At 45.8% G+C, this 22,816-nt stretch overlaps 1 protein-coding gene across 6 annotated transcripts in view; it reads right to left on the bottom strand.

The window, feature by feature from the left end:
- The window catches only part of TIAM1 (TIAM Rac1 associated GEF 1), a 202,932-nt gene that overhangs the window by 8,526 nt on the left and 171,590 nt on the right, over positions 1-22,816 (bottom strand). For all 6 annotated transcript variants that reach the window (XM_049627937.1, XM_049627939.1, XM_049627941.1 and 3 more), the window contains 8 exons: positions 22,621-22,800; positions 21,583-21,651; positions 21,134-21,259; positions 16,120-16,228; positions 11,603-11,782; positions 11,385-11,503; positions 5,440-5,548; positions 245-303 (listed from right to left, as the gene is read on the bottom strand). In XM_049627937.1, the coding sequence (XP_049483894.1) occupies positions 245-303; positions 5,440-5,548; positions 11,385-11,503; positions 11,603-11,782; positions 16,120-16,228; positions 21,134-21,259; positions 21,583-21,651; positions 22,621-22,800 (951 nt within the window). The remainder of the gene's footprint in view (positions 1-244; positions 304-5,439; positions 5,549-11,384; positions 11,504-11,602; positions 11,783-16,119; positions 16,229-21,133; positions 21,260-21,582; positions 21,652-22,620; positions 22,801-22,816) is intronic.

Below are 22,816 nucleotides of genomic sequence, written 5' to 3'. Positions count from 1 at the left end.
AAAAGAAAAGAAAAGAAAAGAAAAGAAAAGAAAAGAAAAGAAAAGAAAAGAAAAGAAAAAAGGAAGGAAGGAAGGAAGGAAGGAAGGAAGGAAGGAAGAAAGAAAGAAAGAAAGAAAGAAAGAAAAGAAATCACACGAGGCTCGTGCCTGACCAAGGGGCAGAATGGTAATTATGCAGATAAAAACTACGAAGCAGATAGAAATGGAGTTACTTTCAAACCAGGGGAGACGTAAGAAGTCTTACAAGTTTCTTCTTCTGTTTGGAACCGTCTTTATACACAAGGACCACAGCAGTTTTGAAGACTGGAAAAAGAGGAGACAAGGTGGTTACAGCACAGAACACACGGGGCTTTCCTCTGAACTCTGATAATGGACACTACAGTTCCCAAGAAGACAGCGAGGGGCATGTGAGCCAGCCCCGACCCCACCTTCTGCTCATTCACCCCATCCACACGGCTCCAAAGCCTCCTGAGATGACAATTTTCCAAAAACCACAGAAAGCCTAAGTAAATGGAAATAAACCCTCCCGCCCCACTGGAACCTTTTTAAAGCAAGTTTAATCATGGTGTGATTTCAAGTTTAAAACTTCGGCAGAATGCATTTAACAAAAATGTACTGGTTCAGCAGCTGGAGGAACAGTACAAACCTCGATGATGATAACAAAGCTTACAGGGATTTAGATTTATGCCAGCTAACCTAATAAATAGTGTACACACACATACACACACACACACACACACACACACACACACACACACAGAGTATTGATAATTCAGGAAACAGAACTCATCTTTTTTGACCTAAAGAAATGAAAATGCGTTTATGAAAGCTGAATGCAATTGCACTTCTTCCAAATGGGGCTGAATCACAGGAAGGATCCAGGGGCAGGGAGCTTGCCGGTTTATTCTTACAGTCTTTGACGGGTAGAGGAGACCCAATAGTTGTGCACACTCCATAGAGTTCCTTAAACAATGCCAAGCATGGTGACCACTCAGTGACTCTGACTCTTCCTAGAGGGAAGGAAGAACGGGAGCCCAGGAGACCAGAAGATGGGCAAGCCCATCGCTGGCTCTTGGATGCAAGGACTCCATCCCCCTTCCTGCTCTGGCCCCAAGAGCCAGGGCCCAGGTGGTCACACGGCAGCTGGAGGGGCCATGCCTGGTGTACCAGACCCAGGATCACAAAGGGAAGGAATATTCTGAGCATTCTCAGGGAGGGGCTCCCAGGCCTTCTGGAGACCAACCCCAAGTGTCTGGCTCATTTTCTGTCCTATTATAAATGAATCGGCTTCTCCTTGGTGCAAGATGCCTCTAACCTCCACTGCAGAAACCAGCCTGATGGTGTAAAGAAACCAGCTCTAGCCACTGGGTCTGGACTGCCCCTGGCCCTTCACGCGCACAGCATCCCACCCCTCAAGAGTTCCAGAGGGTCAGGGCGCCTGGCTGGCTCAGCCGGTGAAGCATCCAATTTTTGGTTTCGGCTCAGGTCATGATCTCACGGTTTGTGAGTTCGAGCCTCATGTCAGGCTCTGTGCTGACAGCACGGAACCTGCTTGGGATTCTCTCTCTCTCCCCCTCTCTCTGCCCCTACCCCACCAGTGCTGTCTCTGTCTCTCTTAAAATAAATAAATGAAAGAAAGAAAGAAGGAAGGAAGGAAGGAAGGAAGGAAGGAAGGAAAGAAAGAAAGAAAGAAAGAAAGAAAGAAAGAAAGAAAGGAGGGAGGGAAGAAAGAAAAAGAATCCTAGAGGACTGATGGAGAGGTTCCCTCTCCAAAGTCTCCACTAGCCCAAGGAGGCTGTACCTGCTCTGCACGGTGACTAACACTGGCACATGAAGAGGCCCTACATTCCCACCAGAAGCCTTCAGAAATCACCACAGCCGGGACAATGGGTCCCTTTAAAACTGAGGGAGCTCCACCCCAGGACAGGGTGTCCAGTGACCTTAGTCTCAGAAGACCCACCAAGTCACTGGGACTACAGCTCAATGGGGTGGTTGCCATGGTTCTAAAAAGGCTACTGGCCTGCCTCAGTTTACCCTGACCTCAACTATCTTGGATCACGGCAGTGGGGCCAGAGCGGTCCTCAGCAGGGGCTGTGACCACCTCCACCTTAAACCCTCCCTGATCCCCTGGGACTAGTCTTACTCAGCTGACTGGAGGTGTTGCACAATCTCTTCCACATGACCCCCACCAAAACTCCTAGCTACCCCTTGCCAGCCCCAAGTACTCCTCTACACCCCCAGCGGTGAACGTCTAATACCCTGCAAGGCAGAAGCCTAGACCAACTATTTCTTTTCTTTTTTTTTTAAGGTGATAATCATCAGCATTCAGTACAGATTAGCCATCCTGTGAGTAAGAACATCAAGGTGCTGAGGTATACATCAGTACATCAATTTGTTTCAGAGGAAAGCTGCGCTGTCTCCTGAGACGAGAGATTCAAATCAAAAGACAACCACGTTTTAACCCCAGAGCTGCCTGTTCAATGGTAATTACCCTGCTTCCCTTACAGCAACTCCTCTTCACTTCAAAAGGCATTTCTAAGGCCGTTTGCTCTGCCTTGCTACCTGAAATCACATCAAAACTGCCAAACATGACCTCGGAGGACTGAAAACCCGTAAGTGAGTTCATGATGGTGAGGACAGTCTGCCTTTACTCATAATCCTGGTTTGTTTTTCTCAATTTTTTAAAATTAATGTTTATTCATTTTCTGAGAGAGAGAGAGAGAGAGACAGAGACAGAGATAAGAGACAGAGCGTGAGCAGGGGAGGGGCTGAGAGAGAGGGAGACACACAATCCAAAGCAGGGTCCAGGCTGTGAGCTGTCATGTCAGCACAGAGCCTGATATGGGGGCTCGAACCTGCAAACCGCAAGATCATGACCTGAGCCGAAGTCAGACCCATAACTGACTGAGCCACCCTGGTGCCCTCTGGAGATGACTCTTACTTAGTAAGTTTGCCTCCACCTCCCATAGAGCCTTGGGCAATTCTCACCTTGCTAACTATGGCCCCGGCGGAATCTACTGGCAGTGTGATCACTGATCACTGATCACTGGGCCTGGGTGTGCAACTTCCATTCACACCCAGCATAGGTGATGGGGGCTCCCTTTTGGTGAGTCTCTCCCCCCCCCCCCCCCCCCCCCCCCCCCCGCTCCCAGCCCCAGTAAGCAACCCATGGGGCAGGGAGCAGAATGATGCAGAGTGGAACACACACTGTCCTCCCTCTGAGCCTGTGTAGCAAGTGGCAGCTAAAGCCCCAAACTTCAAAAACAGCCTGTTCCTGAACCCTTTGTAAACCACCCTGGAAACTGGAGCCAGCTGCCTATTCAGCACAGCCTGCGAATACAGGCGCTCGTTTGGTTACATATGGTCTATGGTTGCAGTTTGGCTACATATGGCTTCTGGCCCTGAAAACCTAAAATATTTACAATGTAGCCTTTTACAGAGTAGGTTGGTTGACCCCTACTTTCTCCCACTCAAATTATTTTCTGGTTTTAAATCTGTTCATTTCTAACCCCAGGAAATCTGTACAATTCAGAACACAGTCGTGAAAAAGTCCCAATGATGGAACTCTGGAATTGTTCACCTGTAGCCCAGAATCAGAAACAGGTAGGTAAGACCGTTTGGGTCATTTACTTGGGAATCATACTTCCTAGAAATGACCTACCATGAAGCATCAGAAAGCTGCCAGCCCTTCCAAGAAGGAATTGCAACATAAGAAACACAACTGGTAAGTGGGGGGTGAGGGGTGGGGGGAGTAGGGAAAGAAAACACTCTCCTTACCCCTGCCAAAAGCACCCTGCCCCCATCAAAAGCTACCAATGTGTTATAATATCCCAATACTTTCTTGTATGACGCATGTAGTCACATATTTTTCTTGCACACTTCTACCCACCTTTTATTTCTTTAATGTTTATTTATTTTGAGAGAGCGCACGAGAAGGGAGAGGGGCAAACAGAGAGAGAGAGAATCCCAAGCAGGCTCCAAGCTATGAGCACAGAGCCCAAACCCACAAACCACAAGCTCATGACCTGAGCCGAAGTCAAGAGCGGGACGCTCAACGAACTGAGCCACCCAGGCGCCTGCCCACCTTTGTTATGTTTAATGAAATGGCATCACTACTCTAGTGGCTTTTTGAAAATGTTACAAAGGTCACTACGTTTTTCCGTGAAGGCTGAGTGATCTAAGTGACAAGTTCAACAGTCTTTATGTTCAACACTCTGATTTTAATATCACGAGGATGTTCCACTTGGGGAGACTCTGTTCACATCGTGGGGGGAGGAAAAAAAGAAGTGTTCAGTTAAAGAAGCCTTAAGCAACAACCTCTTGAAGGCAAGGTAAGAAAATGGAAATGCTAGATTTCCTTTATTTTAGGTTCCCACCCATGAGTCTTCTGTAGAGGCTAGGAGAAGACACAACATAAAACCGAAGCACACACTGTTGGTTGTTTTGCACCCAGAACGGCACTGCAGGCCGTCCAAGCATTCAAACTGCAACAACAAGCCGTATTTCCTAAATTACCCACAATTCCCGGTGTGCCAAAACACAGTTTTCTCTCTCAAAAAGCATTTCACAATACGACCACGTGAGAGTTCTGATTACAGCAACCGCATCCATCTGAACCAGTTGATTGAAAAAGAGAAATCACGCACAAACATCTCTACTTTTGCTAGTATTCGCCCTACTGTGATTGCGAGGCGCCCCACAACTGAGCAAGGCACCCACCACAGGTGAGCTGAGAATCAGAGTCCTGAATCCCAGCACCACACACAACAGCAGAGTCAGCAAGGATAAAAGATGTCAGATTTGAGGTCGCAGAAAAAGACGGTGTTTCATTTTTGCCCATCGGCTTTTCCCTGGTGTATTGTTAACCTGTTATTTTGAAAAGCTATGCAGAGGGGGGTTGGGTGGCTCAGTTGGTTAAGCGTCCGACTTCGGCTCAGGTCATGATCTCACAATTCATGAGTTCGAGCCCTGTGTGGAGCTCTGTGCTGACGGCCCAGAGCCTGGAGCCTGCTTCCAGTTCTGTGTCTTCTTCTCTCTCTCTGCCCCTCCCCACTCCTGCTCTCCCTCTCCCTCCCCGCCCCTTTCTCAAAAATAAACATTAAAAAAGGGTTTTTTTAATAAAAAATAAAAAGAAAAGATATTCAGAGCAGGGACGACAACAAACTCTTTCTCTGCCTGCGTGTTCGTACACAGGGCAGGCTTGGCACGGCCATTCCCTCCCTCCCACGTAGCTGGTGCTCACACTGGCCATACTTCACTGGAAGGTTTCATTCACTGTTTGTGACATGCTGGTGCTCAAGGCAGGAAGACCGGTTCAGATAACTGGAATGAACTTCATTTTAATAAATTGGGTCTTGGGAAAGAAAAGTTCTTGTTTTGGGAAATAAGCCCAGCCTCCCTCCCTGTGCCCACCCTCACCAGCCCTGTTCTGATACGTACCAAAGGCTGCCAGTTCTGGCTCCTTTTTCCACTTTCCCAGGGAGGCTGGCGGGTTTGGCCAAATCACGGTGGTGTGCAAAAGCAGGTCCCCCATGCTCAGATCTGCAACCTGTGAAGCACAGAAAAAAAAAAAAAAAAAAAACTTGCAGGTGGTTGTTACAATATTCAGATTTTTAGGTTTTCAAATCTGGCAGGCTGATGTCAATCTTATTTCACAAAAATATGGTCTTTAAAAACATCTGGTCACTTTTTTTTTCTTTTTCTTTTAAATAGATTTCCCATACTTTACTTTTTAAATTTTTTAATGTTGATTTTTATTTGAAAGAGAGAGAAAGAGACAGAGACTGTGCACGAGTGGAGAGGGGCAGAGAGATGGAGACAGAATCTGAAGCAGGCTCCAGACTCCCAACTGCCAGCACAGAGTGTGACGCAGGGCCAGAACTCAAGAGCCATGAGATCATGAACTGAGCCGAAGCTGAACACTTAACGGACTGAGCCACCCCGGTACCCCTGGTCACTTTGTTTTCTTTATCCCACATTTATCTACAAGAATTTCAAGACTAGAGTGGCAAAAGGTAGAAATTGGGGCCTCAAAATTCACACACAGTAGCCTGGAGCCTGGAACCTGTCAAAATTGATCTACAAAACTGGCCAAGCTCTGTGTTCAAATAGAGACAGTTCCCCAAGGAGAGACAAATGGCCATCGATCACAGAGATTCCCCCCAGAAAACTAGGCATTTCCACCTATGGGTTTAAATCCCCTTGGAGCCAAGGTTTTTCTGGAAAGCAGTGGAACCAATGATTTTTTCTTCTTCCAGCTCATTCTAAAGGTTTGATTTCACTTTAGAGGAGGAAGAGAGAAGCCAACTGAGGAGTCTGAAGAGTGCTCTTTCAGTATGTGCAGCTTGAGCTCAGGGATCTGCGGAAATCATGGGGTGTGGTCACATGGCTGGGGGAGACTGAGCACAAGCCTGGTCCAGATGCGTCTTTGGGTCGTAGAGCCATCCAGACATGATGCTGCGGCAGCCCAGTGCTGACACCTCCTGACAGCCACCTCTGCCTTTGTCACCGGAGTCCAGGGCCCATTTGCAAGCCCATCCACACCTCAACCTCCTGCCCACTCAGCAGCCTATTCACAGGGAGGAGAAGCATCTGGTCTCTTGACCTGCTCTCTGTGCAGGCACATTAGGGGACAAGGCTTTACAAACAATCAGAGTCCGTGGTCCACCCACTGATAAATACCAAACACTGCCAATAGGTTCCGCATCCAGAGATCAAGCTCAAGGCAGCATTTCAGATATTCCAAAACTTGATGTTGAGCTTCTCAAAGACAGATGGGTCTGGTTCATTTTGCTGCTTATAATCTGACAGGGTTTCTGGAAATAGCAGCAGCGACCCGGCAGCCCTCTGCTGACCACAGTGCCATTTGGCATTGCTTATCCTGAGTCACCAAGCCAGATGCCGGTGCTGGAGATGCGGCTCCAGCAGTACAAAATCCACTGGTGTCGGGGCGCCTGAGAGGCTCAGTCGGTTAAGCACTGGCTTAAGACTTCGGCTCCGGTCATGATCTCATGGTTCGCGGGTTCGAGCCCCATGTCGGGCTCTGTGCTGACAGCTCAGAGGATTCTGTGTCTCCCTCTCTCTCTGCCCCTCCCCCACTTGTGCTCTGTCTCTCAAAACAACGAATAAACGTTAAAAAAAAATTAAAAACACAAACCAAACCAAAATTCAGTGCTGTGGTTACCACTATAGTGACTGGGGGATCAATAATAATAATAATTACTGACCTGTATTATTAGTAAGTAGTATAGCCAAGGATAAAAAAAATTAATCAATCTTAGTTTGTTCGTACATATGAAATAACTAGTCAACCACCTCCCAGGACAGTCTCAACTAAGGTAACTATAGTCTCTACTACCCATGCCCCAAGCATCCACACAAAAGAGGAGTGTTTATACACAGAAATCAAATTCCCAGGTACCATTCTGGGCCACCGCCTTAGGGGATATGTCTTTAAACGTGATTGAGGGTCACTGGGGCAGATCATTCTCCAAACTCTACTTCCTCTTCCAACATAATTCTGTATCGGCACCCTCTGCCATGTGACTTTCTAGCACCTCCCACTACACCAGGCAAATCCCTGAAGACTCTGCACGTGGCCACGTGCCTTGGGCCACGGACTTGCCATAGTAAGTTTCCACCAGCCCTCCTGGACTTCCACCTTCCATGGAAAGGATATGCCCAAGACGGCCACTGCTTCTTCAGCCCGGATCCCGAAAGGATGACAAGCAGAGTGTACCTGGGCTTTACGTTCTAGAGCTCACCAAGAGAGGCCAGAGTTCCGCTGGCCCACACACCCGAGTGTGGTGGTATTCACTGAGATGTTATCTGTCACATAGTGAAAAGGGACTGATGCAGTCCCAGCCCATGTGGTTATGCTCTGTTTTCAAGTTTCCACCTGGCCCACGGAATAAGGGTGTCAGTGCTGACCATCCTGGCCAACAGTATCTCCCTTGGCCTTCTACTTGTCACCTTCTCAATTTTCTGCCCAAACCTCAAGACTAAGCTCTGCTTAGAAGTCTGGCCTGTTCTGCTCGGCCACGTCTTTTGGGCCCAAAGGGGACATGCCCTCTTTGGTCTTTGCTTCGTCCTACCTAAGCAAAAGGGATGCTCTACGTGGTCCAGCTCAACTCCGTAGGGTTTAACATGGGGAGGTTGAAGGCCTCCCAGCTTCATCATACAGTATTTTCTTGAACAGCTTTGTTCTTTGTGCACATATCTGCCTTCAGGGACCGCCTGAGGAAAGTGGCTGATGACAAGATGAGCTATGGTAACGTGTCTTTGGAATGCTACCATTTCAATAGTGACCCACCTTTCCCAACAGATACTGATAAATGTTCCTATTCATAACTGTTGACAAACTGTTCATAAACCCATTCTAGGTTTTTACTGGATATTGCCATTAAAAAGGAACTACGATGATCAGGAATCAGCTCTGTGGGAATCAGGACATAACTTATGTGCCTCTAACTGGCTGCCTCTCAAAGTTTCCATAATTGCTCCAATGTATGTGGCAAGGAGTGTAGTAACTGATCTGTGCACTATTTCCCCAGGACCCACATTTCCCTCAGGTCTTACGTTTGTGAAATTGAGACCACTCCATCCTTTTCAGTTTGAAGACCATCCTCAAAGAGAGATTGCATGGAACTTGAGGCCTTCTCCTTGCCTAATCAAGGATCGTTGGCTACTAAACCTCTGCTCCACTTTGGGCCCCTACTTCTTTCTTACTCTTCTTACAGGGTTAAAACACAATCTTCTGTTGCCTTCTTTGGCATCTTTTCCAAGCCTTGATCTTTCTGGGCTTTGGATGTCCTAATACTGAGATGGGATTTTCCTTCTCTTTAATACTGGTTCTCAGTTAAATGTCTCCCTTTATCTTTTGCACATTTCTTTTCACAAAATCTCAGCCCACAGGAGGCTATTTTATACCGCACTTTGTCTCTTTGTTCCTCGCTAGAAAGATTTCTCACTTGATTGTCAGAATTTCATTGTAGAGGACGGACAGTTTCACCAAAGCCATGTTCCCTTTCACAGTCCTTGACTTTTGAATCATATTCATCTTTTTTTTTTTCCCCTAAATGCTTTGCAATCCATTATCCATATCATTTTCTAGTCTTTAGCATAACAAGGTCTTTGCCCCCAAGGTCATTAAAATCCAGAAGCTAGCTTGATGCATCATGAACAATATAATGAAAATGTTCATTTCCCAGGCCCAATAAAATTTACTTCTGTCAAAATTAAAATAAACTAAAACACAGGGGAGGAAGTGTTGTGATAAAAAAATGTTTGCAGTATTGGGGTGCCTGGCTGCAGAAGGCTGATCTTGGGGTCGTTCGTGAGTTTGAGCTTCACATTGGGTATAGAGATTGCTTAAAAATAATAACAATAATAAATAATAAATATATATATATATAAGATAAAAATAAATAATAAATACTTTAAAAAATGCTGTCAGTATTATTTGTAGTAGTCAATGAAACCAAGAGATCTGTCTAATGACAGGAAATTAAGTAAACCATTGTTTGCCCACACAATGAAATATTACACAATAATTTAAATGATTGTTTTCAATAATTTAAAACAACATGGAAGTTTTTTGTTCAATATTAAATAAACAAGGCATAAAATTATTTTCAAAGTATAATTATTCAAGCATATACAGAGATATAATTTTCTAAATCAAAGCAAACACCCAAACATTAAGAGTGGTAAGTGCTTTGTTTTGAGATCGAAGAGATTTTTCTCGTCTTTTCCCGTATTTTGCCCTCTCACAAGCATCCCACGGCTTTCTTCTTACAAGGTTTTATAAGAAAATGAGAACTCAGGGGCGCCTGGGTGGCTCAGTCGGTTAAGTGTCCGACTTTGGCTCAGGTCACGATCTCGCGGTCCGTGAGTTCGAGCCCCGCATCGGGCTCTGGCTGATGGCTCAGAGCCTGGAGCCTGCTTCCGATTCTGCGTCTCCCTCTCTCTCTGCCCCTCCCCCGTTCATGCTCTGTCTCTCTCTGTCTCAAAAATAAATAAAAAACATTAAAAAAAAATTCTTTAAAAAAAGAAAATGAAAACTCAGTCCAGAGTAGCCGTGCCCACCTTTTCTAAACTCTTGATTGACTACATCATCTGCCAGGTAGACTGAGAACATTCTCATGCTCTGCTTGTCACACCGGTAGAAAAAAATAAATGGTGTTTCAGTGGAACACTGTGGATCCTCTAACACACCCTCCCGAGCCGTCAGACTCCAGCCCTCCATGCTGCCTTTGAGCTCCTCTGCAACTCTCTTGAAGGTGTAGGCAATGGTTGTCCAGTCGGGCGCTGACTTGACTTCCTCCCACTGTGGAGAAGCCAGTGTGTCTCCATTTGCAACCGATCACACTATTTCTTCATGTCTTATCCACACCTGTGCTAGTCCAGCTTTTCCAAGAAACCGTGGTGACGTCTGCCTGGTTCCCTCCTATCATCTAAGTAACATAAATGTCTTAATATGTCTTTGCTTTTACATCTAGAGGAGGGCCCATGATTTTACCTCTGTCTGAAAATCAGCCTTTAGCAGTCTGAAAACTTGTTTTGTTTCCCTGAAGACATCAAAATGAACCCGGACAGTAATCCTGTGTACCTTGAAGATAAGGCTGTTTTCTCTCTGCTTAGACTAAACAACCAAGTTTCCCCGCCCCCTTGTCTCTTACCCTCTTGTCATCCCAGTAGGAGTGATTTTCTTCCTGGTTCCCTCCCAGCTTTTCTCCTTTCTTTTTTTTTAAAGGCAGAAAGCAAACCCTAGGAGAATATTCCAGCCGAATGCACAGAGGCAGTGATGAACGTTATTACATATCCTATCCCTCGGATTCATCTCAGTATTATCAGAATTTTTATTCACATAAGCTCTTGTCAATGACTCAGGCATTATTTATAATTTGCTCTCGGTTTTTCTCAGGTGTATCTGGCCCTGTCACTCTTTCTTCTAAGTAGGTTTTTAGGTAGACTTTAAAAAAAACAGATTTAGAGTCATTTGAAATTTTCATTCATTTAGCAAATATTGACTGAGCCCCTACGACAGGCTGAGCATTATTCTAATCTCGAGGGATGCAGCTTTGGCCTTTTACGGTGCTTACGGAAGCAGCCCAAGCCATGGTCACGGGGGTTCAGGCTCACACATAACAGAATAAAACCAGAGGTCCCGAGAGGGAAGGAATGAGACTCAGAGACACCGTTCCGATATTAAGAACTAATTCAGCTGAGGAAGAAAATTCACTTATAGCCTTGGATAAAGGGTAAAAGTTCCACCGACAAAAACAATACCTTCGTAACTCTTTTACTTACAAATAACACCTTCAGAAAACAATGGAACCAACCCGGCTTTACTGCCAGGTGTTCTGAGAGGCCGGCCCCCTTACCTCTTTTTTCTCACCGGTCTGTTCAGCAATGAGCTGGTCAAACACAGCCCCAAATTCTTCATGAATTTTCTGCATTTCATTGATATGACTTGCAACCTTGTTCATAGTCTTGATGGCCACTGGAAGAAAACGGCCGTGAAAGGCAAAGGCTGTTTAGAGACGGTCACGGAGACACGGGCAGGGGGGGCGGGGGGCAGACCTCGGGGCCGGGGCCTCACCGTCCAGATGGTAGTGCTCCTCGCTCTCGGCATCCGTCAGGGCAAAGAGCTCCTTCAGCAGAAGCGGGTACTTGAGGATCCTCTGGATGGGTTTGATGAGGTAAGACTCGAGAGTGGCCGAGTGCTGCTGTTTCGGGTTCTGGGCATCTAAGAACGCCTTGAAAGCCGTGTCCGTCTTGGCTGGAAGAGATTAACACAGGCTGTCAGGATGGAACCTCCAAATGACCCCCTCCCCACCATTTCCCTCACTTTTTCCAAGGCGCCTTTCCACAGGACTGAGTGGAGAGTGTGTTGCAGGAAGAAGGAAGGCGGGGGCCCCAGGGAGACAACTGGAAGAGCCTGTCAGGCTTATTTGTTTGGGGGCAATAATGGAGTCTGAGTAAAGGGATAACAGGGTTTGTAAATCCTACACCTGGGCTTTCAGGGGCTGCTGTTCATCTTCCTCGTACTAAGAACGTCTTTTTTTTTTTTTTTTTTTTTTTAATTTTTTTTGGAGTTTATTTATTTTGAGAGACAGAGAACGAGCAGGGTAGGAACAGAGAGAGGGGAGAGAGAGAATCCATGCTGCTAGTGCAGCGTCCGACGCAGTCCTCGAACTTACCAACTGTGAGATCATGACCTGAGCTGGACGGAACCAAGAGTCAGATGCTTAACTGACTGAGCCACCCAGACGCCCCAAGAATGTCTTTTTATTCTGATATTTTGACATCTGGGGGCCTTACAGACCCCGGAACTGCCCCTCCCGGGGCTCGCCATTCCTACATGCAGCAAAGGACTCACCCACCGGGGAGCACACCTTTCATATGCAAACCAACCAACGTGGAGTCCCCTACCCCCATCTCTTCTAGTGGGCCCTGACACTCTGGGCCGCTATTCCCCTGCCCTAATCCCCTCAGGGCCGGGTACCAGACAAATCGGGACCGCCCCTCTACCTCAGAACCCACTGAAACCCCCCCACCCTAAGCCTGCTTACCCTGCCTCGCTCCGTCCTTCGTGCAACAACCACAATAAAGATGCCCACGTTCCCCCCTGGCTCCTGCTTCCTGACTGGCCCTGGTGCTTCCCAGTGTGGCCCTGTGTGGCATGTCTCGCCCCCTTCTTTGGGGAACTGTGGGTAACAAACTACCTTTACAAAGGCCAACGGTCTCTCTGGTCTGTTCGCTTCGCCGTATCTGAATACTCAGAAAGCCTACATGTTGAAACACTCCTTACCCTGGTTTTCTTAATCTTTAAAGCATTTCATTGCCAGTTAGAATCCCTTTTTTTTTTTTTTGAGAAAAGATATGAAAAAAAACAAAAAAATGAGAAGCAGTGGTGCCCTGTAGCTCTGGGAAGTGGGGCAGGGCTGGGTCTCCCACAGCCAATGCCTTTTAAGATCTGTTCTATGTTAATACGCTGCTACCAGCTATTAGCATCTAGAGGGCAGCGCCTCCCTCCCAGAGCCCAGGATCGCACAGTCCATTCAGAGGGAAACATACATCTGACCTCAAAGAACCCAGGCAGCACTTGCTTCACCAGCCTGGTTTCTGTCTGTGTCCCAGCAGGGCTGAAAAGCAGCCCTGGGGAGTTGAGGGAACCCAGACGAGCAACAAGGTACCCACCAGTGGGTAGTTGGGAAGACAAGCCTAATTAGGAAGACAAGGCTAATTAATGCCATCTAGGTGCAGAGAAACTGGGGGGAGGGAGAAGGGAATGAGGGCACAAAACGGGGAAAAAAGGTACAATATATCAAAGTGACGTAACAGTGGGCATACCCTTTTTCAAAAGCTTCTGATAAAAATGTATCTCCGTCTCCAGGGATTAGCAGCGCAAGCTGAGACCAGAAGATGTTGTAAAAGGGCATCATGGATTGTAAACTGATTATTCTATCTTTATTCAAAGAAAAACAGCAACCATGTGAAGGTGGCCTCATCGTTTTTTTTTAATTTATTTTTGGGACAGAGAGAGACAGAGCATGAACGGGGGAGGGGCAGAGAGAGAGGGAGACACAGAATCGGAAACAGGCTCCAGGCTCCGAGCCATCAGCCCAGAGCCTGACGCGGGGCTCGAACTCACGGACCGCGAGATCGTGACCTGGCTGAAGTCGGACGCTTAACCGACTGCGCCACCCAGGCGCCCCGAAGGTGGCCTCATAAAGACCACAATCTTTTCATCCCTTTTAAGCCCTGTGAAGAGGAATTAGACTGCATGGGGTTTGGGGCCACCGTTTCTCCTCCTGCCAAAGAGCAAATCTGGGAAAAGAAAAGACACCGGGAAAAAGTGGCCTGTGTGTCAGGAAAGCAAGGCCCAGCCCCTCCGATGCCCAGGAGGCTGTGGCTACTGTGCGACATCCCAAGTGTCTACTGCCCACATCTAGAAGGGGCGTAGGAATCCCCTCAAAATCCGAAAGCCCAAAACAATGGCCACTGGCATTTAATCCATCAACCATATTTCATGTCAGAACAAAACTCAGCTCTTTGTGAGTTAAGGGAGTCTCACTTTCCTCCAACCTAGCCGTGAGCCTATTAAGAGTGAGACTTTTGGGACACCTGGGTGGCTCAGTCGGTTAAGCATCTGACTTCGGCTCAGGTCATGATCACACAGTTCATGGGGTCAAGCCCCGCATAAGGTTCTCTTGCCTCTCAGCACAGAACCCACTTTGGATCCTCTCTCTCTGCCCCTCCCCCACTTGCACTCCCTTCCTCTCAAAAATAAACATTAAAACAAAAGAAAAGAGGCACAGACTTTTGTTCTCCAAGAGTTCTCTTCACCCTCCCCTCTAGGCAACTTTGGCCATTAGAAAAATGTAGGTCATACCTAATGTTTCCAGGGATCGTTTTGAAAGACAATAATATTTTTCAGGTGCAAAAAACAATGTTATTGGATTAAGAAAAAATCTCCAGGGGCACAATTTAATCTGATTGAGTGATTAAAAGTAACACAAATTGCTCTAAAGCCTGTAATGTGTATATAATTTTACAGGAGAACAAAGTTCTCTAAAATTGTTATGTTAATGATCTCCTAACAATCAGCATTCGGTTAAAGTTGAAAAAGAAGCCTGTATGCAGAACTCTATGCCCAATACAGGACATGTGAAAGCAGCATATGCGAAAAGTTGGGCCAGACAACGTGACAAGGAAATTCCCAGGCTCCCTCTAAAAAAGTTTTCTTTAATGTTTATTTATTTTTGAGAGAGAGAGAGACAGAGTGTGAGCGGGAGAGTAGCAGAGAGGGAGGGAGACACAGAATCGGAAGCAGGCTCCAGGCTCTGAGCTGTCAGCACACAGCCAGATGCGGGGCTCAAACTCACAAGCTCTGAGATCATGACCTGAGCTGAAGTCGGATGCTTAACTGACTCAGCCACCCAGGCTTCCTTTAAATTTCATGTTGAAAATGTCCTTTGAATTTCATGTTGGGATAGGTGCCGTGGCAATCAACTAGCTCTACCAGTAAGTATGTCATTATCTGGGGCATGCTCTTCTGTCAACCGGAGGCCTGCACTGTACTAATATTTCCTATAATAGGTTTTAAATTAAGTCAAGCTCATTCTCTCTGGCAGGAAAGCATAACATGGATAAATTATTTACGTATTCAGGGACTGGATCCGCAGCTGTGCACATGACAGCCACAGGGAAGTGTTAAGAATGAGCAGGCTGATTTCCAGAAATCCTTTGCAATCGGACTTTCTACCGATTATACTGTTTCCCAGGGAAATATCTTTTTTTTTTTAAATCACCTATCACTAACATCACATGCTGAACTAGGGAAGCAAACAGCTTTCTGGAAACTCTCAGCTTTAGCAGTGCTGGTGGTGCCTATTATCACACACCTAGGGAGAAAAACATAGGTGAGGGAAAGAGGCATTCCACCAAAAGGCACAGTAAGTGTGAGAGGTTATAAGGAAATGAATGAACATTAGGAGTAAAGCAGGGATTTCTAAAGCTCCTCTGTTTTTGCATAATTGCAAGATGACCCCTCAATTCTGGCCCCAAATAGATGAGTCAAACCTTTCGTTATGAGAAGACTGGTAAGACCGTTAGTCCAAGATAGTAGGGGCACCTGGCTGGCCCAGTCAGTAGAGTATGTGACTAGGCATCTCGCGGGTTGTGAGTTAGAGCCCCATGTTGGGCACAGACTTTACTTAAAAAAAAAAAAAAAGACAGGGGCACCTGGGTGGCTCAGTCAGTTAAGCACCAGACTCTTGATTTTGGTTCAGGTCATGATCTCATGGTTTGTGAGTTCGAGCCCTGCGTGGGGCCCTGTGCTGACAGCAGAGCCTGCTTGGGATTTTGTCTCCCTCTCTCTCTGCCCCGCCCCTGGTTGCTCCCTATCTTTCTCTCAAAATAAATAAAAACAAACTTAAAAAAAAAAAAAAGACAGCAATGCAGTTCACTTCTTAGTACCTTTATTTGTGTAACATCTATCTGGCACATCAATGACTCTTGGATTTCTGTCCCAAACCCCCAACCACAGTCAGCCACACAAATGGGAATCTACAACAGACATGCCCACCTGCCACCCAGTCCTCACCGGCCTACCTTTCACCAGGACCTTGGGGACCTTCGTGTGGCTGGCGCAGAAGGCACTGTAGAGCTTGAAGCGGTCAGCGTAATACAGAAAGGATCCCCCCAGGGAGAACAGCACTTTCTGGATTCAACGAGAAAAACCGCAGTTAGTTCATGTTCATCCTCATCTAGAAATATCAGCGGGACACAGAGGGAGCCCACATCTGTCTGACCCTCCCCACACGTCAGCACCATTCACACCTGTCACAGTCTTTCTTTGCTCCCCGACGGCCTGAAACTGCCTATTGGAAAGGTCGAGGGCTTACATGTTGGTGGAGTTGGCCTTCTTGCTAATTACAGTGGAGATGTCACTGCTTCTCCAGCCCTGGGCCTTTAAATGACCTACCTGGGATGTCTGAATGTTAATGAGAAAATATAGATGGCATTTTGGAAAAGGCAGAAATCTCCTGAAATCTCTCATTAGCTCATCCTGGGAGGGGGAAGCGACAAACCAAATAGAGGCAAGAAATGCATACACCCCAAAAATAGAAGACACATTTCCCTGGTCACTAATTACACCCTCTCCAATATTACTCCCTTGTCTAGCAGGGAGCAGGTAAGAATGTAAGAAACATGCTTGGCTACTGGAATTAGATCTCCTCTCCTAGCCCACACCCTCTGCCTCAAAAGGCTCAAAGATGGGTGATGAACTTCCCTATTAGAATTTAGTTTGCAGGGCGCCTGGGTGGCTCAGTCGGTCGGGCACCCAACTTCGGCTCAGGTCATGATCTCACAGTTCATGAGATCAAGCCCTGAACTGGGCTCTGTGTGGACAGCTCAGTGCCTGCTTTGGATTCTGTGTCTCCCTCTCTCTCTGTGCACCCCCCGCTCATGCTCTCTCTAAAAAATAAATATTTTTTTAATTAAAAAAAATAAATAAAAGTGAGGTTCCAAGAAAAAAAAAAAAGTTTTGGATTTCAATGTGCAATTTACCTAATGAGCAATGCACAGAATTCTGATAGATGGTCTACTAAGAACAAAAAGTTTCTTTTCAACTACCCAGAATAGGTAATTGGAGACCTACACTTGTTTCCCATGCTTTCTACTTTTTCTCCTTTCCTTTTCAAGCCCCACCCCTCCCAACCTCACCACCCTGGCTGAGAGGGGTCCAGCAGGGACAGTTATCCTTGGAGATACACTCAGTAACTAAACAAGAAAAGATGTGAAAGAGAAAGCTCTAAACGTAACCCCTCACATTAACTGTATCAAGCCATTAGTTAGGTCTAACTTATTACTTACTTAGCATTTACCATACAGGCACCCACAGATAAAACATTAAGGCATTCATTTATTCTTCTGGCCTTAAAAAAATGATCTCAGGGCACAAAGTGTGCCCAAGTATGAGGGGTTTATACACAAAGACTATATTTACCCCAAGTTGCCCTTCCGTAGGACATCATAGAGCCACTCTCTGGATGTTGGACGTAGCAAATTTCCAAGGGCACATTTTGTCAAGACTTGTTTGACCTCAGAACTAGTTATATTTCTTTCTAATACTGCCTTAGAACTAGAGTTTTATGCAGTCTGAATATTGGAACAAGCTTTTATGTTTCTGGCCAAATGTACAATCAGAATTTAGAGCACCAAGGGTAAAACCGACAGGGATAGGTGTGGGAGCAAAGGCAAGACAATCCAGAAGCCAACTGAGAGGTGCTGGAGAGGAGCTCTTGGGCCATGAATATTCAATATGCATCAATTGTCTTGCCTTCCTGGCAGATGGAGACCTTCAGGTTATGCAATAAACCAGTAAAGCCACAGTCAGGGAAGAGTCCCGCTTGAGTGGAATTTAGAACTGTAACGGTTCAGAGACAGCTTACTCAAAGAATCCATGCAGCAATCCCTCCTAGAAGAACCCTGCTCATAATGCAGCCATGTTCATACTACAGTTCTGTTCACCTACCTCTCAACTGATTCACTGAACCTACACTCAAAGAACCGGCGTCCCAGCAAGAGACTGGTAAGTGAATTTAATGAATGTTGTATGCTTTAGATTAAAACCAAGTGTTTTAGGGGCGCCTGGGTGGCTCAGTGGGTTAGGCGGCCGACTTCGGCTCAGGTCATGATCTCGCAGTCCGTGAGTTCGAGCCCCGCGTCGGGCTCTGTGCTGACAGCTCAGAGCCTGGAGCCTGTTTCAGATTCTGTGTCTCCCTCTTGCTCTCTGCCCCTCCCCCACTCGCACTCTGTCTCTCTGTCTCAAAAATAAATGTTAAAAAAATTTTTTTAAACCAAGTGTTTTAAGGAATGTCTGTAACCATTTGTTTTTTTAGATCCTCATCAAACAACTTTTTTGATTAACAAATCACTGACCCTTGTCATGACTTTGAACTGTCTTAATTAATGCACTAATTTAGAAAATACATGTTATCATTACAAACACACACAAAGGAACCAAACTGTATTTTGAATGGACAGCAGAACCACCCTGAGGATGAAGAGGGGAGAAAATTAATTCATCCAAGCAGCATTTGAACACACACACAAATGAACCTTATGCGGTAATTAGGATTAAAGAGGTATTCCTGCCTGCAACTAAATTCTTCAATGGTTCGAGGAAAAAAAAATTATATTCCACAGACACACAGATACATGCACATATACATATCAGAGATAGGAAGGGAGAGAAATAATAAAGCAAACGTGGTCAAATGTTCACATTTGGGAAATCTGGGTGAAGGAGATCCGGGAATTCTTCCAGACTATTCTTACAACCAGTCTCAAGACATATCCAAATAAAAACAGATAACTATATATAAAAACACATTTGGGGGCACCTGGGTGGCTCAGTCAGCTGACTGTCTGACTCTTGGCTTTGGCGTGGGTCGTGATCTCGCAGCTTCATGGGTTCGAGTGCTGCTCTATCAGTGCAGAGCCTGGTTGGAATTCTCTCTCTCCATCTCTCTCTGCCCCTCCCTGGCTCACGCTGTGTCTGTCTCTCTCAGAATAAATAAACTTAAAAAAAGAAAAGACTATATTCGTATGCTAAGTGTATGAACATGTGTATGTATACTGAATAGCTCCCATTGCAAAGGATCACTGACCCAAAAAAACACGAGGGAGAAAGGGCAGCCAAGTCCCTAAATGTGTATACTAACATCACTCAGCCATATCTTGGCAAGCTCTACGAGAGGTCGAAGCGTATGGGCGCCCCACATAGACAGCTGAACCTGAGTCCAACACAATGGCCAAATTAACAAAGCGAAGAGAATAGAAGGATGGTCATTTCAGCACACAGTACCAGAAAAATCACATTCACAGGCAAAAAAGATGACTTTGATTCCTACATTGCACCACAACAAATTTAATTCAAAACAGATCCAAGACCATAAGGTACATGCCCAAATTACAAAGCTTCTGGGAGAAAACAGAAGAAAATGTTTATGACCCTGGTTTAGGCCAAAATTCCACAGCCAGGACACCAAAAGTGTGACCTAAGAAAGAAAAGATTTGAAAAATTGGGCTTCATCAAAATTTAAAATTCCTGATCTTTAAAAGACACTGTATGACAAGAAAATATTTACAAATCTCGGTTCTGGTAAAGGACTTCTACTCAAGACCCAATAGTAAGAAAACCAAAGAAATCAATGGGCGAATGGTATGAATAGATCCGTCACCAAAGAGGATACGTTACAGGCAAACGAGCACATCAGAACATGTGCACCGTCATGTCATAAGGGAAATTAAAATGAAAGTCACAGCCAGATGCCACTACACATGCGTTAGGATGGCTACAATTATAAACAGAGACCATGACCTCCTCGTGAGGGTAAGGGGGAACCGCCGGTGACAAGGTACATTGGCTCAACCGCGTGATCCAGCCACTCTACTCCTGGGTATTTAGCCAGAAGAAAGGAAAGCAGATATCCACACTAACACTCGTACACAAATGTTCACAGCAGCTTTACTTGCAACTGCCCCAAACTTGGGAACCACCCAAGTGTCCAGAAAAGGTGATAAGGTAACAGAGCGTGCTATACCTGTTAACCCGTGTGGTGGGTCACCACTGAGCGATGGCAAGGTTGGACTATTGGCAGATTGAGATACGCAGCAACAAGGATGAAACGTGATTAAACCAAGGACGGGACGCCACGTAAAAAGAGCACACGCTGCATGATTCCATTTATATAAAATTGCACGATGCAAGTTCATCTAACTAATCTATGGTATCACAAAGTGCACGCGGTGGCCTGGGGCTGACGGGCAGTGAGGGGCGGGAGACAGGAATCACCAAAGAGCAGGAGAAACACATTCGGGGCTGATCGTTATGGGTATGTACATAGGGCAAGATTCATCAAACTGTGCAATTTGAACATAGGCAGCATATTCTATGTCAATTATGCTCGAATTTTAAAATCTGTTTTTTAAAAGCGTATGATGGTGACATGTAAGCCAACAACACTGTGCATGAAGCAGCGAGCTCTGTCATTTGCAGGTGTAGCACAGGAAATTATCTGCAATAAAGGAAACCCGGCCAAGGAGGAGGACACGAGCTGTAAGCATCCTCACTACGGTACTCGTCATAAAGCCTCATTAAGGCTATAAGAACGCTGTAAGATGGAAGACTGTGTTCCTCCTGGATAATGATAAGCATTTCCATTAAGCAAAGTTTTCCAGAACAGGATAAATTAATTTGTTTACTGGGAAACCAAGGGTGCTGGTCTAATTTGCTAATAACAAGTATTAAAGGGCCCCACATAAACAGAACAAAAGGTCAAGGTTGGTCTATCTTCCACAGCAGAAGCTGGCAGACCTACCAGGTTTGATACCTGTTGATGGCACTAGTGTCCCCTTAGCCAGACAAAGGTCCCCTCTTAGACTCCCTTCCTGAATGGACGCCACTGGAGGTCCAATGAAGACTCAACACCACGAGCACGACAAATGACCAGAAAGAGTACAGGCCCCCCTGCGATCAGGAGAGTCAACCTGACCTACAGAATAGCCCACCCATGACATTAGGAGGCAGCCTCGTGCCTTTGAGGATGAGACTTACCTTAAATTGATCGACTTTCTCGAGCTTTTCCAAATCAGGGACCAGTCTTACTCCATCCTCCAGGGTTTTCAGAAATTCTACCTGAAACTCTACCATTTCGGTGAGGTTTCCGAAGAGCACGTCCAGCTGGAAAATGGAAAAAGAATTTAATCCACTCTGCATCTCATTAGTGGTCAGAAACTTTATTTGCTTCCGATTTCAAAGCTCTTCTACCAATACTTATCAATTAAGATAACGAGCCCACCATGGGGAAGGGGGGAAAGGTGAGGGAGGGGCAGCTCCTCACCCTCTGAGTGCAAGCCAAGAGCTTAACGGGCAATCATTTGAGCTATTTATTACAATGAAGCAAATTCAAATTGCTTTCAGTATTGCCCGTGTGCCTCGCTCCTTCTTCACCACGTTCAACTGCAATGTGACCCTCACAAAGTCAGGTCGTTTTTCCATCATACCTCATCTTGGGTGAGGAAAGTTTCTTTCTGAAGAGGTTTTAGGTATCTCTCCATGAGACAGTTTAAGTCCTAAGGGTTGAAAGGATACTTCATTAGCACATCTAAAAGTCTGTAAAGCATCTAAAGAAGAAAAAACAGATTATGTCCCAAACGCTAACATTACACTCTTTAGGTCATTAAATTCCCTTAAAGCAGGAGTGAGCCCAAATTTCCTGCAATATTTTAGACTGCAGGCCATGTGGCCCCTGTCACAACTGTGCCGCTGTAACAGGAAAGCCGCTTCCTGTGACAGCAGCACAAACACATACGTGAATGTGTGTGTGGCCACGTTCCGATAAAACTTTATGTGTCAAAACAGGCAGAGGGCTGGATTTGGCCCGAGGGCCATAATTTGCTGACCCCGGAGTTAAAGACTAAAGTAGATAATTAAAAACAGATCACAGCGTTGTGACATCTAACTAAATTATATAGTTATAGGAATATATAACTATTACAGTCATAGGAATGTATTACAATGTACGTTTTGCAGTGTGTGAACAATGCACCTATTATAGTTATACATATTCTATAGACATTCGGAATTATGAAGGAATAAATTACATAGCCACAGGAATATAACTAAATGTCTGAACACAAGTGAGAATAAAAATAAAACAGATGCCCTTCTGCCTAGACTCAAATTAGATCCTGAAAATGACACCTTTACATTTTTCAAAAACTCAATTCAATTTTAGTCTTAGCCCAACGACAGATTCAGAAAGGTCAGAAGGCTCACTCAATATTCTCCATCATCTCCTTTCTCAGTCGATCACTTACAAATCTCAAAGAATTGCTCTAAGAATTGATGAGCTTCCTTAAGACGCAGGAGAAATGAACATTCGGAAGAAAGGCCAGATTCCAAGGGGGACCAAGATATGTCTCATTACCACCACCGGGCTTTGTGGTTAGTCAAGCAGCGGTACGAACCCACAGAGCCCCTCCTTGGAAGTGAGGGAAGGCAGGCCCCGCTGGAAGGCAGGGCGGGACAAGGGGACATACTTTCACATAGGTGCGCTCCGTCTCCAGGAGCTCACAGATGACCTTGCGCAGCTTGTCAGCGTCGGTGAGCTGCCTCATGGTGGCCAGCTGAGGCCCCGTGGAGTCCTGAGGCGATGGGCTCGGGTCAGAGAGGTTCATCTCATGCAGACTGCGGCAAAATTCGGCCACCTGTTCCGTGCTCTGCGGAGCACGGTTT

Source organism: Panthera uncia, chromosome C2 (assembly GCF_023721935.1).
Source record: "Panthera uncia isolate 11264 chromosome C2, Puncia_PCG_1.0, whole genome shotgun sequence".
Taxonomy (NCBI): Eukaryota; Metazoa; Chordata; class Mammalia; order Carnivora; family Felidae; genus Panthera; species Panthera uncia.
This window is presented reverse-complemented; position numbering and strand designations above follow the sequence as displayed.